General features: G+C 45.5%; 1 protein-coding gene across 1 annotated transcript; it reads left to right on the top strand.

Moving 5' to 3' along the window:
* Window positions 1-564: 564 nt before the first annotated feature.
* dpysl2b (dihydropyrimidinase like 2b) lies at window positions 565-24,178 on the top strand. Its single transcript, XM_041959552.1, has 14 exons — window positions 565-845; window positions 8,582-8,670; window positions 9,452-9,636; window positions 11,538-11,702; window positions 12,032-12,093; window positions 13,791-13,871; window positions 14,090-14,158; window positions 15,453-15,573; window positions 15,803-15,959; window positions 16,079-16,220; window positions 16,475-16,645; window positions 18,790-18,969; window positions 19,216-19,381; window positions 20,429-24,178. The coding sequence occupies exons 1-14, from the start codon at window positions 804-806 to the stop codon at window positions 20,518-20,520; spliced, it is 1,722 nt and encodes a 573-aa protein (XP_041815486.1). The 5' UTR covers window positions 565-803; the 3' UTR covers window positions 20,521-24,178.

Raw genomic sequence — 24,178 nt, 5'->3', positions numbered from 1 at the left:
CTGAAGCAGGTCTAAGCACATACTCTCCCTTTAAATGAAGAAGTAATTGGTTGTCCATTATTTATGACTGGAGCAGAGATCGGCCATTAAGCATTAGATATTGCATCTCATTAAGTCTTCTTAGTCTGATTTAATTCTATCAACACAAACCAAATGATCCACTCAGATTGTGCAGCGTGTGGAAAATCATTCTCATGCACACATGTTAGTCGTCTTCAAACAGTGGAACAGATCAATCTCCACTGTCCTCCCTGATCCTAACAAGTGTCACTGCTGTCTGATTTAGTGATTTGAATAAGTTGTTGAAAGCTGGGAAACTCCCTTTCTGGGCCACAACAGATGAAGTAGCTGGAGTTAAGATGGCTGCTGGGTGTTTCTTCATTTGTTCACTTGGTGCCCTCTCTCTGCCTCCACTAATCCAAGGAAAGCAATTGATGGCATTAGTGGCTCTCTCCTGTCAATGGAGCAGGGCGAGGCTCTGCGCATGCTCCGTGCGGTTCTTTTATGGGGAAGAGGCTCGCGAGTGGTCCCTCCCTCCCCTCTTGTCTGACTCCGTCTGGGAAGGAAAGGTTTGGTGCATCGGCGGAGACCGGGAGGCTGCCAGGACGCGATCCGGAGTTGAAATATAGTTTGGTTCTTTACGCTTTGTGGCCTCCCAAGGATCGGCTGCGACCATCCCGCCCTCTTCTTCATCACCCTCGTCACTATCATCCTCGTTTCAGACCGGCGAACGGCGGTAATCCTTACGTCCCGTTGCATTGATTGCGGTCCACGGCGCAGCGCAAGACGAACCCCCGGCGAAGATGTCTGGCTATCAGGGCAAGAAGAACATCCCCCGCATCACAGTGAGTGTTGGGGCGTTTTCAGCGTTGCAGTGGCTGAGTTTATCTCCGGCCCGGTGCCCGGTGTCTGGGCCTGCGGGTGTGGGTGCGGGATGTCACCGGGGCGGCGTGGTCCCTGCGCCGCCGCCGCCGCGCTCCTCCACAGATCAGAGCAGGGAGCTGAAGGATACGAGCTGCTTTCTTTAATGCATTTCGCAGACGCATCCGCGGTTTTATTGCGAAATCTGCTCCGCGGAGACAAAACGCACGCCAGGGTCGATATAGAGCCGGGCCGAAGGCAGTGTGGTGAGGCTGAAAATGTGCTTTTTTTATGCAGCATCTTTGCGACAAGTGCTCGTCTCCGGATCGAACCGAGCCTCCGCTGAACCTCAGACACCCAATCCTGCTGCAGGGTCCCTGTGGGTCTGCCGCTCTTTGTCACGGTGTGCATGGCTGTTGAGATTTCACGCCGGGGGTCTTTGTTAGGCGGTGTGTCTGGTGGCCGGGTATCACTGCACACCAACTGGTGGGGCAAATGCTTCCCTGCATCCGCTGTAACGCTCAGCACCCGGCTGGACCCCCCCAGCCCCGCTTTCACGCTGGAAAACCGGCTTCGATTTTAAATTGTATTGAGGCGCATTTAAGGGCACAATGCTGGTGTCACTGCGGGGCAGATTATTTCCCTGAATTCATAGCGGAGCTGCAGATATGGTGGTGGTGGTGGTGGTTGAATGGAAAGTAGAGAATAGGGAGGGGAAGGGAGGGGAGCCAGGGAAAGGGAGGGGACAGTGGGTCCTATTTCCTCCCATGTTTCTCTCTCAGCTGTGTAATGAAGGGAGGATGCATGCAGGCAGGGCTGATCAGGAAGGAGGTCACTGTCTTACTGGAGTGAAATAATTGGGTTGAAATGTCAAAAATGGCTCAGAACAAAAGCGTCATGAAGGGAGTGGTGTGTCTTATTTTGGGCTTTCACTTCAAATTCGAGTGAATGCTTTGAACACATAGAAAGATGTATTTGTGAATAAAACACCTGGCTGATACTTATTATCTAATGAACCTCCATGGGCAGTAGGGTTCCAAGTGGTAAGGCGGCCCCAAACCCACAGTATAGCCTCTGAATTAAGTGACTGATGTTAACATTTTAGTCATTCTCTTTCCGAATTCATAACAAAGAAAGTCTACTTTGGACAAATGCATGATGTAGAGGGGCTGGCAGCTTTTGGGGGCCTCTTAGGCATCGGTACCCAGCACCCCATTGTTTTAATCCCCTTTCATTCTTATTCATACTCCATTAGAAGAGGCCTACACCTCCAGCCATCCTGCACTTACCAGAGCAAACCATGACCGAACTCACCAGCAAACAGGACACATTTTGGCACCGCGTGTGTTCATGTTCATGCAGACTTCTTACACTGGGCTTATAGTTCTGCAGAGGTTAATGTGAACGTCCACACTGAGGGGTGTCCTGGGTAGCTGTAGGTCGAAGACACTCACACGGGAGATGATGTGCACACTTCCGAACAACACCTGTGCCCGTGTGCTTGTGTGTGGATCCTGCAGATGCATGTTCCAGCCCTCACCGTGCATTTGTACTGAGAGGGTTAGTCGATTGCAAATCAATTGGCAACAGTTTGGATTATTGGTTAATTGTGTAGTCAAGCAAACATTTTGTTTTCTGCCTTTCAAATGTGAGAATTTGCACAGGTTTGTGTCACTGTGAATTGCAGATTTGAATTTGAAGATGAGTTCTGGGAGCATTTTTCTCTATTACGCTATCTCTCTGGTCGACTCTCTGGAGAGTGTTTGAGACGCAGCAGCCGGTTGGTGGAGAGATCAGAGGATTAGCAGGGGTTGTCTTCCCAACAGTGATTAAGCCAGACCAAAATGGATAGACCTCCTATTCTTGAACAGTGCATGAAAGAAAAAGATCGTCAGAGACAGAATGGATTTTTTTTAAAATGTGGTTTTGTATGAAGAATTGGGCGTGATAAATGTGTTGCATGAGACCGTCTCAGTTACCTCATGGATGTCTTTTTTCCCAGCTGGTCTCAACCTAGTGAGCTCCAGGTAACAAACCTGCGCCTGTAAGCGCTGACCAGGCGTCAGTGTGAAGAGTGGACGAGTTTATTAAACCAAACAGAGGCTGCAGAGGAAGTGAACGAGGTTAAATTGAATAAAAACTAAACAGGAAAGGCTGCGGCAGCGACAAAGGAACTCTGTGTGTTGCGTGCCTTTCTGCGCAAGCTAATCAAATTTCAAGTTTAGATGTTGCATAAGGCTGAATTGGAATAACCCGTCCATCCATCTCCAGTTATTATGGGTGGAGTGCTCGTAGAGCTGACTGGTTCGGGCCAGATGGAGTCAGGTCAGCTGCACAGGCAGGGACGTACTTAAGGCAGATCTCATCAAATATGAATGAATCTCCACAAGTTCACCACCTGGGTTTGGAGTGTCTGTGACTCATATTTCTGGTAGATATGGTTAAACCAAAGCAGAGTTAAAAGGTGTGTGATAGCAGTGAACATCCAGTCAAGTGGGGCTGCAGCTAGTGGATTATTTTGATTGAATGACTCATCGCCCGGTGTTTGAAATGTAAAGGTGAAAAACGGCGTTGAATGTTCAAAGACTAAACAACTAGAGAATAAATCGGTTAAACAATCAACAGATTAAAAAATGAATAAATCGGTAGTTGCAACCTAGATGACATTAGCCAGCAAAACTTCATGTTTTTGAAGCTGGAGCCAGAGAGTGTTTGGCTCTTTGGCTCCATAAGTAACTCAAACCATCAACAGATTATCAGAATCATCAAATACTTGTCCTTTGATCAACTAATCGATTCTTTGGCTGATCCTCTCAGCCCTAGACTCAAGTTATTTTCGCCCCAAACAAGAGCAGACCGCCATGACTTGCGAAGGATATAAATACAGATGAAATCAAAGTAAAAAAGACAAACAAAGGTGATGTTTTAGTAAAGTAAACGCACCTCTGATGTCCACGTTAAGGGAAGGTAAAAATAGAGCGAGGCTATAATAAGACTGTCCTGGATTAAAGTCTCTGTGACTTCAATCCCCAGCGGATGAGCTGGTGTACCTGTAGTACAGCAGTCGTCCCCGGCGGCAGCTCAGTGTGTGTGCTGTTCCTGCAAAGGTCGAGTCGGCCCCTCCATGCTGTTATCTCACCGTGCACGGCAGCCCGGGGCTCTGTCTGCTCATACGGCGCTCACGGCGCGCTGCTATCCAGTTTGCCCGCCCACCGGCTCAGTATCTCCTCGAATTCCCCCATTCATAAAGCCAGAAGTCAGAGAAAATGCGCAGTGTGTGCGTTTGTCCGTGTGTGTGTGTGTGTGTGTCCCGAAGGTGAACCTTCATTAATCAGCCCCTGGACAAAGGAGAAAAGTGTTGAGTAAAATCTGTAACAGGCAGCATAAAGAGGTCAACGAGTGAACTGAAGTAATTCTGTTCAGATGAAGAGACAATTTGTGTGAATTTGACATTGTCAGAGAGAGATTTTAAGGTCATGCGAGTTCACGAGAAATGTTCATATTCAGAGCCACTCTGATCTATTTTTGCATCCAGTTAGTTAAATACAACTTTATCCCACTGGGAATTAGTTACATTCCTGTTTTGCCACTCTGACAGCAAGCGCTCTGTTTTAAACAGCAAAGGAAATAGTGGGCACGTGTTTTCACAGCGGTTGTCTCAACATGTATGGGGACGGTTTTGGTAGACAAGCTGGTTTTTGAATAATCCAGAACGCACATAAATCATAGCGCTGAATGTCTGACCTGGCAGCGTTCTGCACCTGACTTCACAAATGTTCCCAGGATCTTTTCCATTTGGACAACAACACATGGCGTTGCCGGGTTACATCGAACACTGGCAGAGGTTTTCATTGCGCCAGAGCGGATCTTGTCCTGATTTCGTGAAACCTCTTTTCCTCCGTCGAGCCTCTCGGCTTTCACCTGTGTGCTGCTGCAGCTCTGTTTTATACGCATCCTGTTCCAGTTATGTATAATAAACTGCAGGAGTCATGTGATCCGACGGATTGATCCGACTGGCTGGAATGGAGGAATAATTCTCAGACATCAGTAGTAGTTTGTTTCATACTCAGAAGCCTTTAGCATTAGAGTCCATGTTTGTTTAAAGCTGCTATTATCACTTTTAAATTAAAAATGAGTCACATGACGACATGTATGTAAAAGAGGTCATGTGTATCACCTGGATATGCAGTTCTCAGGTCTATGTGGCGTTTTAGCATCTTTGAGGTCATTGTTTTGGTTTTTTTCATGGTGAAACAGAGGAGAGGATTTGATTTTGTTCAGTGATCCATCTGTTTCTCGCCTGTTTTTTTTATTGTTCCCCCAAAAATTAATTCAGCTTTATTCCCTCTCTGCATCCTGCCTCGTGGTCACGCAGGACGCCCCTCGCAGTGCTTCCCCCAGCGTCAGGAGAACCAGGACGTGTTCTCTGAGGACGCCCATGGCGCCTTCAACGAAATAATCAATGAATGAGTAAACATTCGAGTAGCTTCAGAAGTTCCTGCATTCTTGCGAGACGTGACGGTATGTTGTGCTGGTATGATATTTACATAAGTGGGGTTAAGTGTTGTAGTGTGGAATGAAAACACAGCAGTTTAGGAACAGTGAACCCACTGTGAGCGCTCCACATCCTGTTTGTGTAGCCCTAAGAGGTTCCCATGAAGGGGAGGTCACTGTCATGTTTGGCTCTGATCCAGTACAACCAGACGCTCTCTCCAACCCCTGTGAGCTCCAAAACAATTAGGGAATTATACAGTCTGGATTCAGGGAAAGTAATTGTTCCGCTAATTTAGCATCTTTTCAGTGTTCTGCAGCTGAAGAAACTGAACCGCCTCGAGACAAAAGCCACCTTTTCAGTGGGATTTTTTCCAAAACAAGCCCTTCTTTATGGATCCACACAGAGTAGTCGAGTTGTTGTCGAGAACCAAAGTCTGGTTGGCGAACTCCAGGATGTAATGTGGTAATGACAGTCGTGATGAGGCACATGATGTAACGGCGTATTTCAAAGCAGTTGTTGGGATGAGACCGGGCCAGCGTTGGGCTGGACCGAGGCCAGCCGCTCCACCGGAGCAGTCTGCCGCACATAGATCGAACACTGCCGCATAATCTATTTGCATTGGTTTCATCAGCGCTGTCAGAGCGTCGCCACGCCTTTCACATGACAACTGCGAAGCATTTTCCAGACCTGAAGCAGTCAGCTGAAGTCCTCAAGTGTGTGTATGCGTGCGTTTGTGTGTGTCCTCCTCCCTTCACTGAAGAGCCATGAGTGTGGCTGCCAACATAAGACGTTTAGGAGTAGTTACAGGATATGAGCTCATGACACATGTATGTCCTCCATGTGTTTATCAGGTGACTGTGCAGCTGTAGTGAGAACAAAAATGATCAGATCAGATACACTTTATTGCAGCTTTATACTCGGATAGGGCTCAACCTTATACGCCTTTAAAATAAGTGTCAGAAGAGGAGTAAAGCAAAATTACCGTACTCAACACATTACTGAAACACCAAAATCTCTGACTGAACTGTTCGTGGTCACGTTGCATTATGGGTAACGTAGGCACCAGGTGTGGACACTAGACAATAGAAAAGACATTATCTGTGCTTCTGCTGCATCCGTCACAAGTCTGACACTGTTATAGGTGCGCAATGTTTAATTCGTCAAATGCTCCTTTAAGATTACTTTTGCAACTCCAAATTATTTCCGTTATTGACGAATCTGTTGATTATATTTCTTACTAATCGTTTAGTCTATGAAATGTCAGAAAATAATGAAAAATGGACACAACGATTCCCCTGAGCCTGAGCTGATGTGTTCACGTTGCTTCTTTAGTGGAAAACTCAAATATTTTCAGTGTTATGAAACAGGAAAAAGCAGCAAACCATCACATTAGAGAAGCTGGAACCAGAGAATATTTGCTTGAGAAATGCTAATCAATTGATTATGTAAATTGCGGAGACCAAACGGTAACAAACACATGGCATGTTGTATGCTGGCCTGGTTGCTGGACAGTATTTACTCTATATGTACGGAGCAGAGTTTGCATCATGTACCAAAGAAAGAAATTCCACCTGCTCCTGGTTGTGCACGCAAAGATTGATTTCATTCTACATCTGTGGCCACTCAGCTGATTGGGAGGGGTCCTGAAAGATTAAGAGCATTTCAAAAGCATTAAGTAATATTTCAAAAAGCTGAGCTGTGCATGTATGCAGGGCGGGGCTCCGACTGGGAGCCTGTGCGGAGCAGCAGTTGTTGGGGCCAGAGCTGCTGGCCGGGCAGCGGCTCGAACAGAGCGGCCTTTGTTAGCCGGGGACGCCGGAGTCCTTGTGACCAGAGCTGCCACTCCCTTTTTGGACAGACGACCCAGGGTGACTCGAGGGGAGGGACGGGGGGATGCGAGGGGCTCTGGGTGGGAGGATGTGGAGGTGGCGGAGCACCTCCCGCCCCCCCCCTTCCACCCTGCGCACAAACAAGTGGCACAGCAGGCATGGATGATTGATCACGCAGTCTGCGCTCTGATTGGCCCTCTCTCATGTCGCTACTGTGACAGCTCGGCCACACGAGGAGGACAGAGGGGTGTGTCTGGAGGCGGGCTCCTGTCCTCATTGTTGCTGCAGTGAATACTTCCCTCATTTTGTTGCTCCAGCACTGAAATTAAGCAGCAGAAAGAGAAGCAGCGACAAACATTTACTGTCTCTGCTGCTGCTGCGAAACCTGCTGAACCTGCTCAAGTTCTTCTTTCTGAGATTCAATTAGACTGTCTGAGACTGGTTTGCATCTATACATTAATTAGTTCCATATAATAGTCCAAGCCACAATGCTAATTTACATTTTTCTATTTACTGAAGAGCTGTTATTAACTGCTAAAGGCTTATATAACAAACGTTTGTGTGAGACTCTCCACCACCAATAATTACTTTATTTCAGAAGGTCATCCAGGCTGCATGAACACAAGGTTAAAAATGAAAAGAATCTTAGTCACATGTACTCAACAAACCAATCAGAGATGCCGCTTAAAGGCCGCTTTCCAAATCCGCGGCAACAGCCAGAGAGATACAAACCACAAAGGGAGTGAATATTCAGTGGAACATGGTGGTTTCAAAGAAAAGCAGAGGTTGAAAGAAAGTTCAGGCTCTGTGTGTGATCAAGATGATGTACTCTCCTCACGTCCAACCCCAGGCTTTATTCAGCTCCTGTCCTCCCCTTCCTCTCTCCTCCATCCTGTCTGCATCTTTCTCTTTATCAATCTGTTTCTCTTGTCCCTGCCTTACGTTCTGAACCGTGTCGTTGTTAAAACATCCACATGGAAACCCGGTCCTGTTCTGTGTGCATGCGTTTACACATATCTGTGTGTGCGTGTGTGTGTGGATCAGCTGAAAGACGTTGCACAGCCATGTGTTCCTTATCAGAATGCATCCTAAAAAGGCCAAGCGGAGCCTGCTGTGTACATTCGGCAGCTTCGGAGTATTTATTTTTTGTTGCTTTTATGTGACATTTCCCGAAATGTCTTTCATCAAATACACTTAATCCTGCATCCAGTCGAGCCAAAGCGGATACTCGCCCTCATGAGCGCATTTTTTATAGGCGTCCATAAAACCCAGGAGCGGTCTTCACGAGTTCGGATCTGCAGCGTCTGGCTGGTTTAACTAGATCGTCCCCTCATATTTCATGTCTGTTTAAATGGAGTTAAATGTGCAGCGACTCATCATCTTTATTGTTTTCCAGAGTGACCGTCTCCTGATCAAAGGAGGGAAGATCGTGAACGATGACCAGTCCTTCTGTGCTGACATCTACATGGAGGATGGAGTCATCAAGTGAGTGCTGGTTTTTCTTCAAGCTGCTCACTGATAGGTTGAGTCAAACCACAGTCCATCCATGTGTCTGACCTTTCTCTCTTTTTCATTACAGCATAATTAGAAAAGTTAAAAAGTACTAAAAAAATAGTAGTGAAATAGTGAAACTGCAATAGTCTGTCTTCACTTGCATCAGTGTGCACCTTTAACATACTGCCATTCTGCCTTCTAATAGACACAACATTGAAACTGGGATTTATTTGCAGCCTGTAGACAAAGAATTGGGCAAAAAAGACAAAAATGTTGATTGGACAATCTCACATCAAAGTCAATTTAGCAGCTGTTCAGGAGCTTTTGATCGTGTCACATGCTCTTCCACAGCTGACGGAGTTTGCCCAGTTGGCATGGAAACAGATGTTTAACTTTCCATTTTTCGGAGCACTCTGTGGGCGTCTCGTGCACAGTGGTTTAATAGATAGACCTTGAGGTGAGCTTGTTTGGTCACCTGCTGTTTCCAAAGTAAAGAATAAACCTCTCACCACTGAACGTAATTATATCAAACAAAACACCACAAACAAACCAACCAATGACACAAGAGAGGCCTGTCTGCAGGCTGAAAAGGTGTAGACTGAAGGCTGCTGGCTACCCGTCACATAGTTCACAATCTATGTATTGTTACTGTTATTATTGCTATAATGTAGTATTTCGAATGGATATGAAGCTGTAATTTCATGTAACCTCTGTTCATTTTCTAAAAGATTCTTTGTTCTCTGTTCAGTAATTATCACATTCTTCTCCTCAGACAAATTGGGGAAAACCTCATCGTGCCCGGCGGGGTAAAAACCATTGACGCCCACGGTCGCATGCTGATGCCGGGCGGCATCGACGTGCACACGCGTTTCCAGATGCCCGATCGAGGTATGACGTCCGCCGATGACTTCTACCAGGGCACCAAGGCGGCGCTGGCCGGAGGCACCACCATGATCAGTAAGTTGTTTAGCAGAAAGAGGCGTCCTTTGTGAGCGAATCAAAGCTGGCGCTGCAGTGCGTCTTTTCCCCGCGGTGACTCTTCATTCACTGATTGGCTTTAATTGAAAATGTCTTGATGAGGACAGCGAGGGTGCCAGGCCCGTTCGTGACCGGGCCAAAATATAAATCCGTCCATCTGCTGAGGACTCGGAGCCAGGAGTCACTTCACTTTCCCTCTGGACACACAGATACTGCAGATTTGCTGTTGTTAGTTTACATCAGTTTCATGTTTCAGGTCATTCTCAGGCCGTTTTTTTTGCTTTGTGCAGGCAACTTATTCTCCCTGAGTTTGTTTAGCTTTCTTTTTACAGTCCAAAGACATGCTGGTCAGGTCCACAGGAAACCTTGGATCATTTCCCAAATGCAGGAGTATCAGCGTCAGTGTCCAACTTATCATCTTAACGTATTGACTGATGGCCTTTTCGTGGTGTTTTTCTCTCTTCTTCTACTGTTGATTGATCCGTCCCGCTGTGGTGCTGTTTCATGCCACAGTTGTGAGGGTGGGTTTTAATCGTCAGATCTGTTTTGGATCCAGTTTCATGTTAATCAAACACTCAGATTCTTGAGTTTTCTCTCTCTGCTTGGATATCAATCTTTCAGTTTGTTTTTTTTTTTGCTAAATAATTCAGTTATTTTGAGTTAAGGGCTAAATTTAAATAGATTTGCTAAAACTGAAAGGGATTTTGATTCGATAAGCAGATTTGTTTCTACATTTTATATGTCTACCATCAGTCCTCAGGCCTAACGCTGGCTTTATTTCATTTTTATGTTATTCAAAAGAGATTCAAGGCTGTAAATATAAAAATGAGGTAATGTGATGTAAAAAGAAAACAGAGCTCACACTGGCCCTCAGCAGCTGAACTCTCCTCCCCCTCACAGCGGAGCAAACACTCCCAGGAGACTCGTGGGTCGCTGTCACCCCGGGCTAAACGCTGACTGCTGCAGGGGCACACAGGTCCTCAGCTGGGCGGTAATGTGTGGTAGACCGGTGACTGGAATGTCACGTGTGCAGATGTGCGCAGATGTGATCACAGCAAACATGGAAAGTGACAAAGAGACAGTTTGAAATGCAATTTGAGAGGCCAGACAGAGACATAAACCAACAGAATTTGTATTTGAAACAGATTTCCAACTGGAGATGAATGCGTTTAAAATCTGCTTTAGATTAAACTGCTTGTTCCGTGTGGTCAGAAATGGATCTGGATCCAGTCGAGGCATGGCAGAAATCAGACGTGGGCTGCCAGTCTGAACACAGACTGGTTTCTGAACATGAAAGTTTCACACTGAGGCATTTAGAAGCAATATAAATGTTGTGAAATGATCAACTGATCATTAAAATTAAATCGAAAATTTCCTGCTTTCAGCTTCTCAAATGTGCTTATTTGTTGATATGTTTCTTTGTCTAACCCTAACATCATGTTGGGCTCTAGTGGTCATTTTTAACTATTTTCTAATGTTTTACAGAATAATAATAATAAATAATTCATTTGAAAGAGTTGCTGACAGATGAACTGAATGAAAAATGGTATTCAGCCCTGATGTGATGCACATTGTCTCCTGACCCCCTGGATCTGCCGCGTCCTCCACATCAGTGTATGTGGGCCATTGTATTCACCCATACTTGTCTGAAAACATCTTGTTTGAATAAGGTCTTGACAGCGTGTACTGTTCAGTTTGCCTCAGTGTGGTGGAGACCACGAGCAGATGATCCATGCATCTGGTAACCTTCAGACATCAACACGCTCCAGAAGCGGTCGAATCAGACAAACCTGGAACATATTTTGCTGCCACATGTGAGCTCCAGTCGTTCTCGGTCAGTGTGTATGTGTTTGACGCTGCCTGTGTGTGTGTGTGTCCAGTTGACCACGTGGTCCCCGAGCCTGGCCTCAGCCTCATCTCGTCCTTCGAGCAGTGGCGCGAGTGGGCCGACAGCAAGTCCTGCTGCGACTACTCGCTGCACGTCGACATCACCGAGTGGCACAAGGGCATCCAGGAGGAGATGGAGACGCTCGTGAAGGATCACGGTACGACCACGTCAGCCAAGTCCAATTGCACTAATTCTTCCAACTGTCCTGCGAGCGTAACCTGATGACGGTAAACTGCACTACGGCGTTAAAAACACTAGAGGCTGCAGTCTTTACTGCACCCTACAATAACACTTTAGAAATCTTAGTTATTGGGGGCTGAATGCTTCACAGCCTAACTTTGTCTCTGTGCAGCTTTCGAACTGTATTCAGGTCTTTGTTTGACTCTCGTAGTTAGTTAAAGTGACTTTGTTAGCGTACTGACGGTCAGAGCGGTCTGTCCTATTTTGATATGCTTTTGTGTGTTTCTGGACGTCTTGTATTTCCAGGTGTCAACTCCTTCCTCGTCTACCTGGCCTATAAGGATATTTTCCAGCTTACTGACGCTCAGGTGGGCCTTCTTCTCTTCTTCTTCTTCTTCTTCTTCTTCTCACTCCATTCTCCGTCAAGCCATGCTTGCCGACTAACAGAAGACAGCGTTGTTAGGGAATTTTGTTTGGCCAAAATCAAATCAAGTGACAAAAGAAATATAACAACTCACATTCTCCTCATTCAATTTGGCTGCATCCAGGCTGGATTTAGGCAGACTGCGGCACTGCATTCTGCTGTCACAATGACTGATCGGCCAGATGCAGCTTCTCCTACACCAAATCTAATTTAACCGGAATTATCTTTTGACACGAATCTCGCCGCCGCACGTCAATCCAAATGGAATGCACACAAATTGCAGCCTAATGGTCGTCAGTGTTACGGCAGATATGAGACGTGACAGCGCTCGCGGGCAAAGACGATGCTGTTTGCTGCAGAGGAAATAGGTGAATTAGCCAGAATAACAACTGAATCACAACTTGTTGACTGGTGGCTTCATCCACACTGAGAAGCTCGGCCAGAGTAGCAAAAAAAAAAATATAGTTTGTACATTCCAGTCCGCCAAGATGTGAATGCTTGAATCTGTTATTTCTGGCAACACTCTCTTCAGTGGCATTAAGTAACAACTAGAGATTGGTAGCCTACAATAAGTCTTCCGTTATGTTATCCTAGCAGTCATGCTATATCACAGCCTTGACTTTCTCATCCTGCACAGAGAGTCTGTTTGTCTTGGCGACGTGTCGCTTCGCGCCGATTATCCGTGTGTTTCTCTAGGGAGAGCGAGCGGATAATGAAGGCCACAAGTCTCTGTCTGACTCATGGTTAGAAGAATTAATCCTGCTCGAAAGCTGTTTTCAAACAGCGCTTTGCTGGCCTTTTGCACCTGTGTGAGGAATGCTCGCAGCCCCGGTGCAGCCAGAGTTTATCATTTTCTCTCCCGTGTCAGACTTTGATGGCTCTTTATTGTTGCATGTTTCGCAGCCGGGCGGTGATGACTCATCCGACGCGTTGGTTCTCCATCAGTCCGTGAAACAGTCGGAGTATGGGACACTCCCATACTGTGTGAAAATCAGGCTGCGTGTGTCATTGCACAAAAATATCTAGCTGCTGAGGTTATGATTATTGTCTGGGTGAAATACATTAACATAGCAGTGTAATTAAAGAATTAGCTTATACACAGAAGGTCTGAATGTGACTGTAGTGTCCATTATTATATACTGATAGTGGAAAAAGAACATATTTTTAATCTCTAGTGATCATCTTTGGAGTCATTTGTGCCAAACCTTCCCTGACTCCAGCCTCTCACATTTGAAAGAAACTGTTAATTGCAGTTGATAACAATATTAAAAAGTAATGACATTTTAAAAATGATTATTAATGGAAATTATGAAATGATTTCCTCCAGGAGAGTGTTGCAAAAACGTTTAATATAACCAAGACGAAGGGTTCACAGCCGTGCTTGTGCCTCACTGAGGCTAAATGCTAACCTGCTGATTCTCACCTTGTTTACAGTCTTAGTTTTATCTGTTAGCATGCTAACGTTTGTTAATTTGCGCTAAAAAACTTTTTGTGCATCACTGATACCAAGCATGACAGAAATGAAGGGAAAACTGTGTCATTGACATGCAGTAAAGAGCAAGATTCACAATTTGTGCTGAGGGGAAAAAAAGCTGCGTTTGTGCATCAGAGACCATCACTGTGTCTTCCTCTTCGCCGCAGGTGTACGAGGTGTTCAGTGTGATCCGCGATCTGGGAGCCATCGCCCAGGTGCACGCCGAGAATGGAGACATTGTAGCTGAGGTACGACACTTTACTCCACAAGAGCCGGACATAAATAGACACGTGATTTTCTGATGGATGTTGGCCTTTAAAAGCGCCATCAAAGGGAAAATGAAGCTCTAAGCTTTGAGCATTTCAAGGCAAATATGCATGCATGTGCACAGGACTCCACGTCTCACATCTCCGCTGCGGTTTGTTTGTATGTGTGTGTGTGTTTGCGCTTGAATGTGTGTTTTTAGGAGCAGCGCAGGATCCTGGAGCAGGGCATCACCGGACCTGAGGGACACGTGTTGAGCCGTCCTGAGGAGGTAAAGTAGGACACACTTTCAGCACCGCGGTGAAAAGCTGCTTCGACTTTGGGAAGTGAGGAATCACGTCCGCTAAGCGTTGTATTTGCCGAAGCCCTTTTCCTGCGAAGAGCATTTCACCTTTTCCAGCCTGCGCAGCTGTTTGCGCGATGTTGTTTGACGGTTTTACAGTGAAGCTGTGGGTGTCTCACTGCCTTGGCAAATACTTTAACATCCTTTTCAAACTCATTTTAACGTGTTTAATGGGAATTTTCCTGGTGGGGATACCAGAGTCATTACAGATAAGAGCACATTTCACTTTACATGAATCACTGTTGTTACTCATGAACATCCAGATGTGGCAACACTGAATATTGAGCAGAGAAAATTAGCTAATTTTTCCATATATTGGGGGGCATGATCCCCCATCCCACGCAGCAGGCTTATCATAATGATGATTATGAGTTCTCACTGCCCTGCAGGAAATTGCCATAGCAATGAGGTTCCTGCACAGGTAATCAAATCGTGAATGTAATTGTAACTCTTAGTTTTTGTGATTTATGGAATGGTTATTAGGAAAAAAAGGAAGTATTAAACCAAAAGGAATAACAGACAAGATAAAGAATCCGCTCTGCTCTTTCTTCTTGGAACATTTTGTCAGTGTTTGTCACCGAAAAATAACAATCCTGCCATCTCGTTTTTCAAAACAAGTTGCCAAGGTTCTTCTAAGTGTTTTACCTTATTTTTTGTTGCCATGGTTAGAAAACAGATTTTAAGGAAAACAATGCATCAATTTGGCATTTTGGGAAACATCCTTCTTGAACCTTTCTTGCCGAGAGTTAGATGAGAAGCTTGACCCTCACATGTCTGCACAGTAAACATGAAGCTGCAGTCAGCAGCTTAGCTTAGCACAAAGACTGAAATCATGGGGAAATAGCAAAGATTATTCTGTATAAAGTAAACAAATATCCACCTGCCGGCACTTCTGAGGCTCAACAGATGACACGTTATAGCTTGTTTTTTAATTTTTACTACAAAAACCAGAGTGTTTCCCACTGTTTCCTGTGTCAATGCTAAGCTAGGCTAACTGTACAGATGAGAGTAAATAAGCACATGTGCTGCCCAAAATGAGCAGTAATCAGTATAAACCTACTCTGTAATCTACTGGTGGAAGAACATGGAAACTGCGTAAGAAAAGCGTGAAGTCCTGATTCTCAGTGACTGTGAAGGAAGAAAGAGCATCAAACTAATGTCATCCCTCCACGTTCTGCTGTCAGAGCCTGGTCACTCACATGAAAACCTCTCCCTTCTCCAGGTGGAGGCAGAAGCTGTAAACCGCTCTGTGACTGTGGCCAATCAGACCAACTGCCCCCTCTATGTCACCAAGGTGATGAGCAAGAGCGCCGCTGATGTCATCGCTCAGGCCAGGAAGAAGGGTGAGACGCGAAAACAGAATAATCATCAGAGCTTGTACTAATTAACAGCTGTTTCCTGCAGAGTGTGTCACCAATTTAATGTCTTAGAGCCTCAGTCTTCTCCATTACTTACTTGATTACTAGATTACTTTCAGTGCCCAGTTCCAAACATTCCAACAGTCCACATGACACACATGAAACAAACTCCATGAGCGTAGTATGTGGTGTTATAATGGGACTGGACTTTCAGGCACTGTGGTCTACGGAGAGCCAATCACTGCGAGCCTGGGAACAGACGGCTCTCACTATTGGAGCAAGAACTGGGCCAAAGCGGCTGCCTACGTCACCTCCCCTCCCCTGAGCCCCGACCCAACCACACCAGACTATCTCACCTCCCTGCTGTCCTGGTAAGAGGATGAGCCAACCCTTCAAACTGGACATACAGTGGAAATAAAAAAAAAAACCTCATCCACTTTCTGTATGATGAACACATCGTCGCTTCCTTCCTCTTTCTACACCTGTATAGTGGAGACCTGCAGGTGACAGGAAGTGCGCACTGTCCCTTCAACACTGCCCAGCGCGCTGTGGGCAAAGATGACTTCAGTTTGATTCCTGAAGGCGTCAACGGCACTGAGGAGAGGATGTCTATCATCTGGGATAAGTGTGTGGTACGTAAAATATATTATATCGCATCACAGTATATGCAACTTTCAGTCATGATATCTATATGTGTCTTTTTCCTGTAAAAACAATTTATAGACATAAAATAACCAGACGTGTCTGTTTCAGTCACGCTAGCAGGATAACCCTAGGACTGGTCATGCTAACTGGCACATGTTAACATGTTTAGACAAGCAAGACCAAATGAGAGCGGGACGGTTCCTCCTGTCCTGGTCTCACTCTCAGCTCTGTTTAACTTCAGGTGACGGGTAAGATGGACGAGAACCAGTTTGTGGCAGTGACCAGCACCAACGCTGCCAAGATCTTCAACCTGTACCCCCGCAAGGGCCGCATCGCCGTGGGCTCGGACGCTGACCTGGTGCTGTGGGACCCAGACTTCACAAAAATTATCTCCGCCAAGAGCCACAACTCGGTATGAACTTCACGCTGTGAGAGTGAGGCCTCTCGGTGTCGAATGTTAAAGCTACTGTTTGTATCCCGTCTATGTGATCGCAAACTCAGACGTTTTCAGATTCTAAGCGGAGTAGTCAAGGAAGCAAAATCTTAAGAACTGACACACAGACGTCGTGTGTGTTCCATCAAGATTTCCCTCCATCGAAGAGACCCAGATGAATAAGAGCCCCAGACCATGAACAGGGGAGTCCACATTCCTCTGCCATATAATGTAAACATGGAAGCCACAAAGGCAACATTATTCAGAATTGAGTACATCTTGGATTCATAGAAAAACACATCTATTGTGTGGTAATGATTCACAATAAGATTGCAGTTACTGTAATTGATAGCAGCAAAGCAACTAGTTTATTAGTCCACTTTCTGCTGTATGACTCTGACTGTCGAACAGGGTGTGGGCCTCACACAGCGTCAAGGGAGTGATGTCATCCTTCAAATCTGCCAGAGAACTGGAACCCATCGTTTCTGATTGTTAGCAGGCAGATCGCTCTGTGTGCGTGTGTGTGTGAAAGAAATACAGACTATTGCCATATATGTTCTTGGACTCTGTTTGCTTAAGCTCGTCATGTTCTTTGGTTTCTTTTTATTCCGCTTAGTCAGAAAATGACGGACTCGTGCTCATGGCAGAAACTGCTCATTTGGAGTGTGTGTGGGTGTGTGTGTGTGTGTGTGCGTGTGTGTCACAGTATAGCCCGGCCTAACAGTGATCTCATTTCAAGCTCTCAGAGTCCACCAGATTGCCATGACCTCAGACTTAGCTCCGGTAGCTTTTAGGAGAGAGCAGTCATCCAGCTTCCAAATTCGTCACACGGCAACCTCATCGCCCTCCCTGTCCACACACTCACACACACACACACCCAAACACCCGCACCACCCTCACGACCCCCGCTTCCTCCCCTGGCCTGAGAACTGAGGCCTCTGTGCCACATCAGCTGGTTTTCCTCAACGATTAGCTTTGCTTTCTTTATTAGCGTTAGAAGCCAAAGGGAACGCTTTCAACTCTGTCCGAGTTAAATCAGTTAAGCTCCTTTCGCAAGTGCCCTTTAATCCGTAAACACTATGGCAATTTCACATGGTGGCATCGTGTGTGAACACAAACTGGAAGTCCATCAACATCACTCTGGGAATTTTTCAGATAAAGCCTGAGTGGGATTTCACTAAATCTGTGAACTTAAGCATCAACATTCTCAGATACAGCATGCGCTGCAAGGAGGTTACATAATTTTCCAGAGGAAAATCAGCTGGAGAAGGTGAATCACTGCATCTCTGCTTTGAAGGTATTATTGTGATGAGAAACAAGCAGCTGTAATAAACCATTATAGCAGCTCAGCTGTCGGCTGTCAGAACCTGTAAATCACCAGGCGCTTCTCTCTTTAACACGCGCCACATCCGCAGCGGCGAAGAAGCCAAGAAGTGCTGGTGTCGGTGCTGCTTGCATTTATCTGACTCTTAAAGTCTCTTATAAGCTTGTGTGGACGCGTTCCACACTACCTTCCTCAGGTCATTTGAAACATTTGAAACACACAATTGAGGTGAATCGTTCAGAGAAAGATTTATGATCAATAAATGTAGACTTTAGCTTCACCTGAAAAAATCTGCTGCTCTCCATCAAGTCTTTAGAGCCTCGAATACTGGCATTCGGTACAGTAGAATGGGACACGACCGAACTCTGATGCATACACGCCGATTTTGACCTCGGTAACAACACACACGGTGGGGTTACAACCAAATATGACAGCTCGTTTTGCTTGTAAGACCCAGAGTTTTCACATGTTCTGACACACCAGTGAGTTCAGGAGTAAGCCTCACTTAAGCAGTACCCCGTTGGGACTGAAAAGGCGGAATGAGAACGTTACTGCCTGTATAAAATCCATAATTTAGGCAGAGAATTGAGAACAACTCCTGTACTGTGCCCTCCTTTACCAGCTCAGTGCTGTTATCCAGCAGCGCCGCCACCCATGGTGACTATAGATCTATAGATCTACATAGTTAGTTTTGTGCATTTGTCTTTATATATTTTTTTGGAAGTTTGGCTTGAAAGATTATTTGCAGATGTTCATACTTTCTTTCATTTATTTTTAAATGTTTTGCTCTCCTCTACAGGCTGTGGAGTACAACATCTTTGAAGGCACAGAGGTGCGTGGCGGGCCTCTGGTGGTGATCAGCCAGGGCAAGATCGTCCTGGAGGAAGGGACCCTCCACACCACTGAGGGCTCGGGACGCTATGTTGCCCGAAAACCTTTCCCTGACTACGTCTACAAGAGGATAAAAGCGCGCAGCAGGGTACAATACTGCTTTTCAAACCTTGTCTCTGCAGGCTGTGGTTGTTGTTGGAGGGCGGGGCAGGCACGGAGTCAGAAAGACAGAAATTTGGGCAATTTTTATAATGACTGATGATTGTTTTGTGGAAAACTGGAGGGGAGACGCAGCTTGTTACAGATTGACCCTGGACGTCCCTCTCAGAGGATGGAATATTTCCTCATTCATTTTCACTGCAGTGACTGTTCAGTCTGTTTCCTTTAATTGCAGCTGGCTGAGCTGAGGGGTGTGCCCAGAGGACTGTATGACGGCCCGGTCTGCGAGGTGTCGGTCACACCTAAAGCCATGACTCCTGCCTCCTCTGCCAAGACCTCACCGGCCAAGCAGCCCAACCAGCCCGTCCGTAACCTGCATCAGTCTGGATTCAGCCTATCGGGTCAGTGCAGACGGTTGTCCACAATCATTGTTTCTTTGTTCTGCTAAGGTCACCATAAAGAGCAGCACTCATCAAACTGGTCAAAGGGCCTGGTCACGGCAGCATTTGTTCGTGAAAGTGTCGACCAAATTCAGTCCATTTGAACAGAGTCAGTGCAAGCAAACCATCTCATGGCGTAGTAACGTAAAATCCATCCAACAATCCCAATTCACACTGTTGACCGCTTGCCAACGCCGCTTGCATACGCCGCGAGGACCTGTACGCTGGACTCCAAGATGGCACCCACACATTATAATGACAGCAGCTCACACAGCGCATACTCCAACAAAGCTTTCACTCGTTTTCTCATTTACTTTGGTCCACTCCTGTATTGTGTTTGGTGCTTGTCATTGCTTTTCAAAGTCTTGGGAAACAGGAGAATTTGTTTTTTGGGGGCACAACGGATGATTTTATTGCCATTAGTTCATAAGTACATTATGTCACATTTTGGAAGGAAATTAGCTCGCCTTTCTTATAGTCATTACAATTGAATTTTTTTGAGTTTATTATTTTCAGACCTCAATGATAAGATATTGTTTTGACAAAAGAGGTAGAATAGAAAATAGACTATAGAAATAGATTAGAGTATTTTCCTACAGTAGAGTAAATAAGCTAGCAGGGATTTTGAAAATTAGCCTTCGTCTTTCACGCAGCCGTTGCTTTTCAGGTCGCTGTGTTCCACAACAGAAACTATTGTTTTAGCTAATGCTGTTGCATAAACTACCTTTCAGTTAATTGTAGTTCTGTGGTAAGGTCATGTTATGTTGTACAACCGTGCGCTCTGAAATGTGTTCTGTTTTCAGTTAGCAAGCTAGCTAAATTGCATCACAAGCAAGCTAACTAGCTTCTGGTCCTGCCTGTGTTTTCTACTCTGGTACTGTATGACAAGGCCCAACTGGAAAATTCCAAAATGGAAAAATAATAAAAAGACCCCCATTAAGTTGTTAACTTTGTGTTTTTGCAGAAAATAAACACTTTAAATAGGCAACTTTCCTCTTCATCTCACAGGCGCTCAGATTGACGACAACGTTCCTCGCCGGAACACCCAGCGCATCGTGGCGCCGCCGGGCGGCAGGGCCAATATCACCAGCCTGGGTTAGAGCTCCGGCCGTGGCCGCTGAGGAGGAAAAGGAGATCCGAGGGAGGACGGCCAACAGGAGCTGAGGGGTCAAGAAACCACGTCATGACATCGGGAGCAGAACCCTTCGCCGCACCTGAGCGGGCCGTCCGTCAGCCTCGATCTTTCGCCTCCTCCTGCGCTGCGCTTCACGTACCCACTCTCCTCCTCCCCACGCCCTGATCCCAGAGGACACAGTCAGAAACAAAAACATAAAAAAGTCTGCCTCATATGACGAAAAAAAAGAGAAAAAAAAATGAAAACACTCCTTATTTGAGCACTTTCGACGACATTATTTCGTTTTTTTATACCGTACTTTCTCCCTGCCATGTATCCTTCTGATGTTTGTTTTACTATTGTTTTAATAGGGGGGTCAAGTGAGGCTAAACTGAATTGATGCAGTTAAGAAAAGAGGATAGTTTTCATGCAGGATGACCGTTGTATTTTCATTCTTTCTCATCATTTTTGTTCATTTTTGGGGGTAGTTTAAACAGACCATTGGTACAAAGCCGGTATTGTTTTTCTTCCTTGTCTTAGATAGGCCAAATAGTAGGTTGCGTGAAATTGAACAGTCTTACAGTTTATTTAGCAGACAAGAAGCTAATGCGTCCTTCGAGCTGTTGAGTATCTGTTGCATTTCGGTTGCTTCACTTTCCAGTGCATCGCCATCTGTCAAACTGTGCTACTATCAATATCCAACTGATTATTCGCCATTAGGACGGCCTTAAAATTTGAACTATGAAACAGCTCAATCTTTTATTAGGATTATAAAGTCTTGCTGCACTGGCTCTCGTCTCATTTTTTCCCACCTGTGGTTTTGCTAAGGTACATAAGTAAGAAAGCGTATTCCATACTTGGCAGCTGCCTTACAGCTTGTGATTCTTGTGCAGCAGAAGGAACCTTGGCAGGTAGTAAATGGAGCTTTATGCCTCATCTCGGAGCACTAGGGCATCGTGAAGCGTGAGAATTGAAGGAAAGATTTAGAGAGGAAAGAGAAAGTTGTATTCGCTGTCGCTTCAACCTCAACCTGTCCTTGCCTTACTGTTTCTCAATGCCGTCCTTTTAGAGAACTTCAAGTAGTGCACGGAAGGTGCCATTCACTACGCAGCTACATATTTTCCAGCTTGTTTGCATTCCAGTGAATCGTAGAGGTCCAAATTTTTGATTGACAGCTGTCGAAGCACCTGATAACCGTCCATCACCAACCAGTGCATTTATATACAGAATGTTTCTCCTCCTCCTCCAAATGTGACTGTTTTATACTCATCAGAATCCCTCTTTCCGTTCTACTCTTTATGTGCCTGAACCCACAGAAGTTGTACTGATAGTTTGATTTTTCTTGTTTTGTTATTCTTATTGAGGTAAGTGAAGGATGTAAGATAAAAAGATGTAAAATAGCCAGGATTAACCGATTCAAAGGTGCCAGATTTTGCGCTTTCGCGGGGCCTATTCTGTCGGTAGAGCCCCTGTAAAGACGAAAAATGCTCGATATCTTGAAATGTTCTAATGTTTTAGAGTTTTTAACTTGTTGTCAAACTGCTTTTTAGTGTCATTCTGTAACTAGGTGCCTAAGGGCTGAGCACTATTGATTTACGCTTGAAAGTAGACATGAGCTAATGTACTTCTGACTAGTGTGCAGTGTTGATGTGTGAGGGATGGGACACGCACAGCAGGCTCCTGTACAGCACACCTTACTGTTGTGGACGTGACGCCGCTCCGGGCCGTGCTGAGTGCTCATATGTTCTTGTTGTTTTTTTGTTTTTTTTGCATGTTCTGGCTTTCATTAAGCCAAGAAACTGATTTCCTGTGTTAGTTCTTATGTCAACGAGGTCTTGGCAACCAGTCGCCGTCTTTCTGCAGCCTTTTTCTTCCCCGTGACTCAACGCTCACGCTGACATGGACGTAACCGGGGTCCAGTTACATACATGTAGATTAAGACTAATCTGTGCTTTAGACTGGTTTTCGAATTCTGGTCTGATGAAGACCTTCTCCTGCATAGACCCATGTGTTGCAACACTTGAGAGATAGCTTTAGCTTTAGTTAATACTTGGACACATCAGTCACTCTTTGGTTTGTCATTTGAAGTCTATCTTAAAGTTTAAGCCAGTCTTTATAGAAATGGCCCCTGACTCACTCACACGTACGCAGACACAGACACACAATGTAGGTATTCAAACTTACACCACCTCTGTGTTTGTGCTTTCAACCCCAGTTTTTCAGGCGTCCTCCCCTCTGATCTAACTGCAGGCCTATAGAAGGCACAGGCTGTCAGCATTATCCATGGTATATATATGTTTAAAGAATCCAAAGCATGTCTCTGAAGAATTCAAAGATGAGACATCAGCATTGTATTGACTCTTATTTGAGCTTCCCTCTCTTCTTATAGACACAGTCTACACTCATTCTCACTACTGCCACACTCAAGGGTGTGTGGGTGAAGCGATCGGAGGTGAAGTCCTCACATACAATCTGGCTCTCGTGAGAGGAATAGTGCGCTTCTTGTATTTTCTTGTTTTCTGTGTCACTCCTTCCTCTCCGTTTGTCTCTATCTGTCTTTCATTCTTCTCCTCCCTCCCTCCCTGGCTCATTTGTTGTTTCTGGCTGTTGCCGCGGAGACAGACCCCTCCACTCTCACAGGGTTCTGCTTTTTGTTTGTCATGGCAACGCTTGTCAGATTGGAGGTTGCCATTGGCAACCTGTCCTGACCTGGTGCTATTTAGTACAGCTTTGCGCCTGCACACATGCACACGCACACACACAAACACACACACACACACACACACACACGTTTTTATAATTACTCTGTGACTGTGCTGCACCATTTCTACATAATCCTGCACTGAGTTGTGTGGAATCCAGAATCCTTTGCTGCTGAAAAGAATCTATTAGAGTTGAAAGCGCACCACAGAATACTGTAGAAACACACACACACACACACACACACACACACACACACACACACACACACACACACACACACACACACTGTCACTTAGAGCCCTTTGGGGGACATTACGGGGACTTACATTCATGTCCTGCAGACTTACCCTAACCCTAACGTTAAGCGCTGACCCAAAATTCTGCTTTTTCCCACTTGGGGACATGGCTTTTGTCCCCAGTTGGACAAGCCGTCCCCAATTAGCTGGTCTTTAGTCTGAAATATGTCCCCTAAAGTAGCCTATGCCAGAAACGCACACATCAAACAACCGTTGCCGTGATGCAACACCCATGCCTGAAGAATCGACTTGGATATTAAATGCCAGCTGTCAGCGCTGGCGTCCTCGCCGTGTCCCATGCCTCCTCGATTTACACACACTAAAACACACACGTATACTCCTTCAATGCTCTGTCAGCTTGGATGCTTTTCTATGCCATATTATGCTAATGATATATGAGTGATATGTATGTACGCAACGTGCTGCAGACTGAGAGGAGCTTCCTTCCGTTCTGAGGTTGTTGATGCTGTTGAACACCTTATTGCCCCTGCACCCCTCCGTCCCCCTCTGTAAGCCTTTCCCCTTTGTGAAAGTGAAACTGTGTGATGGTATTTGTCTTGGTGGCTGTGGGGTTTCTGGGATGCTTACTCAATATGGAAAAAGTGTCAAATCCCATGGATGGTGATGTAAAAAAAAAAAAAAGAA

The sequence above is a fragment of the Chelmon rostratus genome, chromosome 19 (genome assembly GCF_017976325.1).
Source record: "Chelmon rostratus isolate fCheRos1 chromosome 19, fCheRos1.pri, whole genome shotgun sequence".
NCBI classification, from domain to species: domain Eukaryota; kingdom Metazoa; phylum Chordata; class Actinopteri; order Chaetodontiformes; family Chaetodontidae; genus Chelmon; species Chelmon rostratus.
Note: the sequence above shows the minus strand (reverse complement) of the source record. Positions and strands in the feature narration are given on the sequence as shown.

Coding starts and splice junctions, on each gene's coding strand:
- dpysl2b (XM_041959552.1), top strand. CDS start 804: ATGTCTGGCTATCAGGGCAAGAAGAACATCCCCCGCATCACA. Junction 9,637..11,537: donor CGGAGGCACCACCATGATCA/GTAAGTTGTTTA, acceptor GTGTGTGTCCAG/TTGACCACGTGGTCCCCGAG. Junction 16,646..18,789: donor CCGCCAAGAGCCACAACTCG/GTATGAACTTCA, acceptor TCTCCTCTACAG/GCTGTGGAGTACAACATCTT.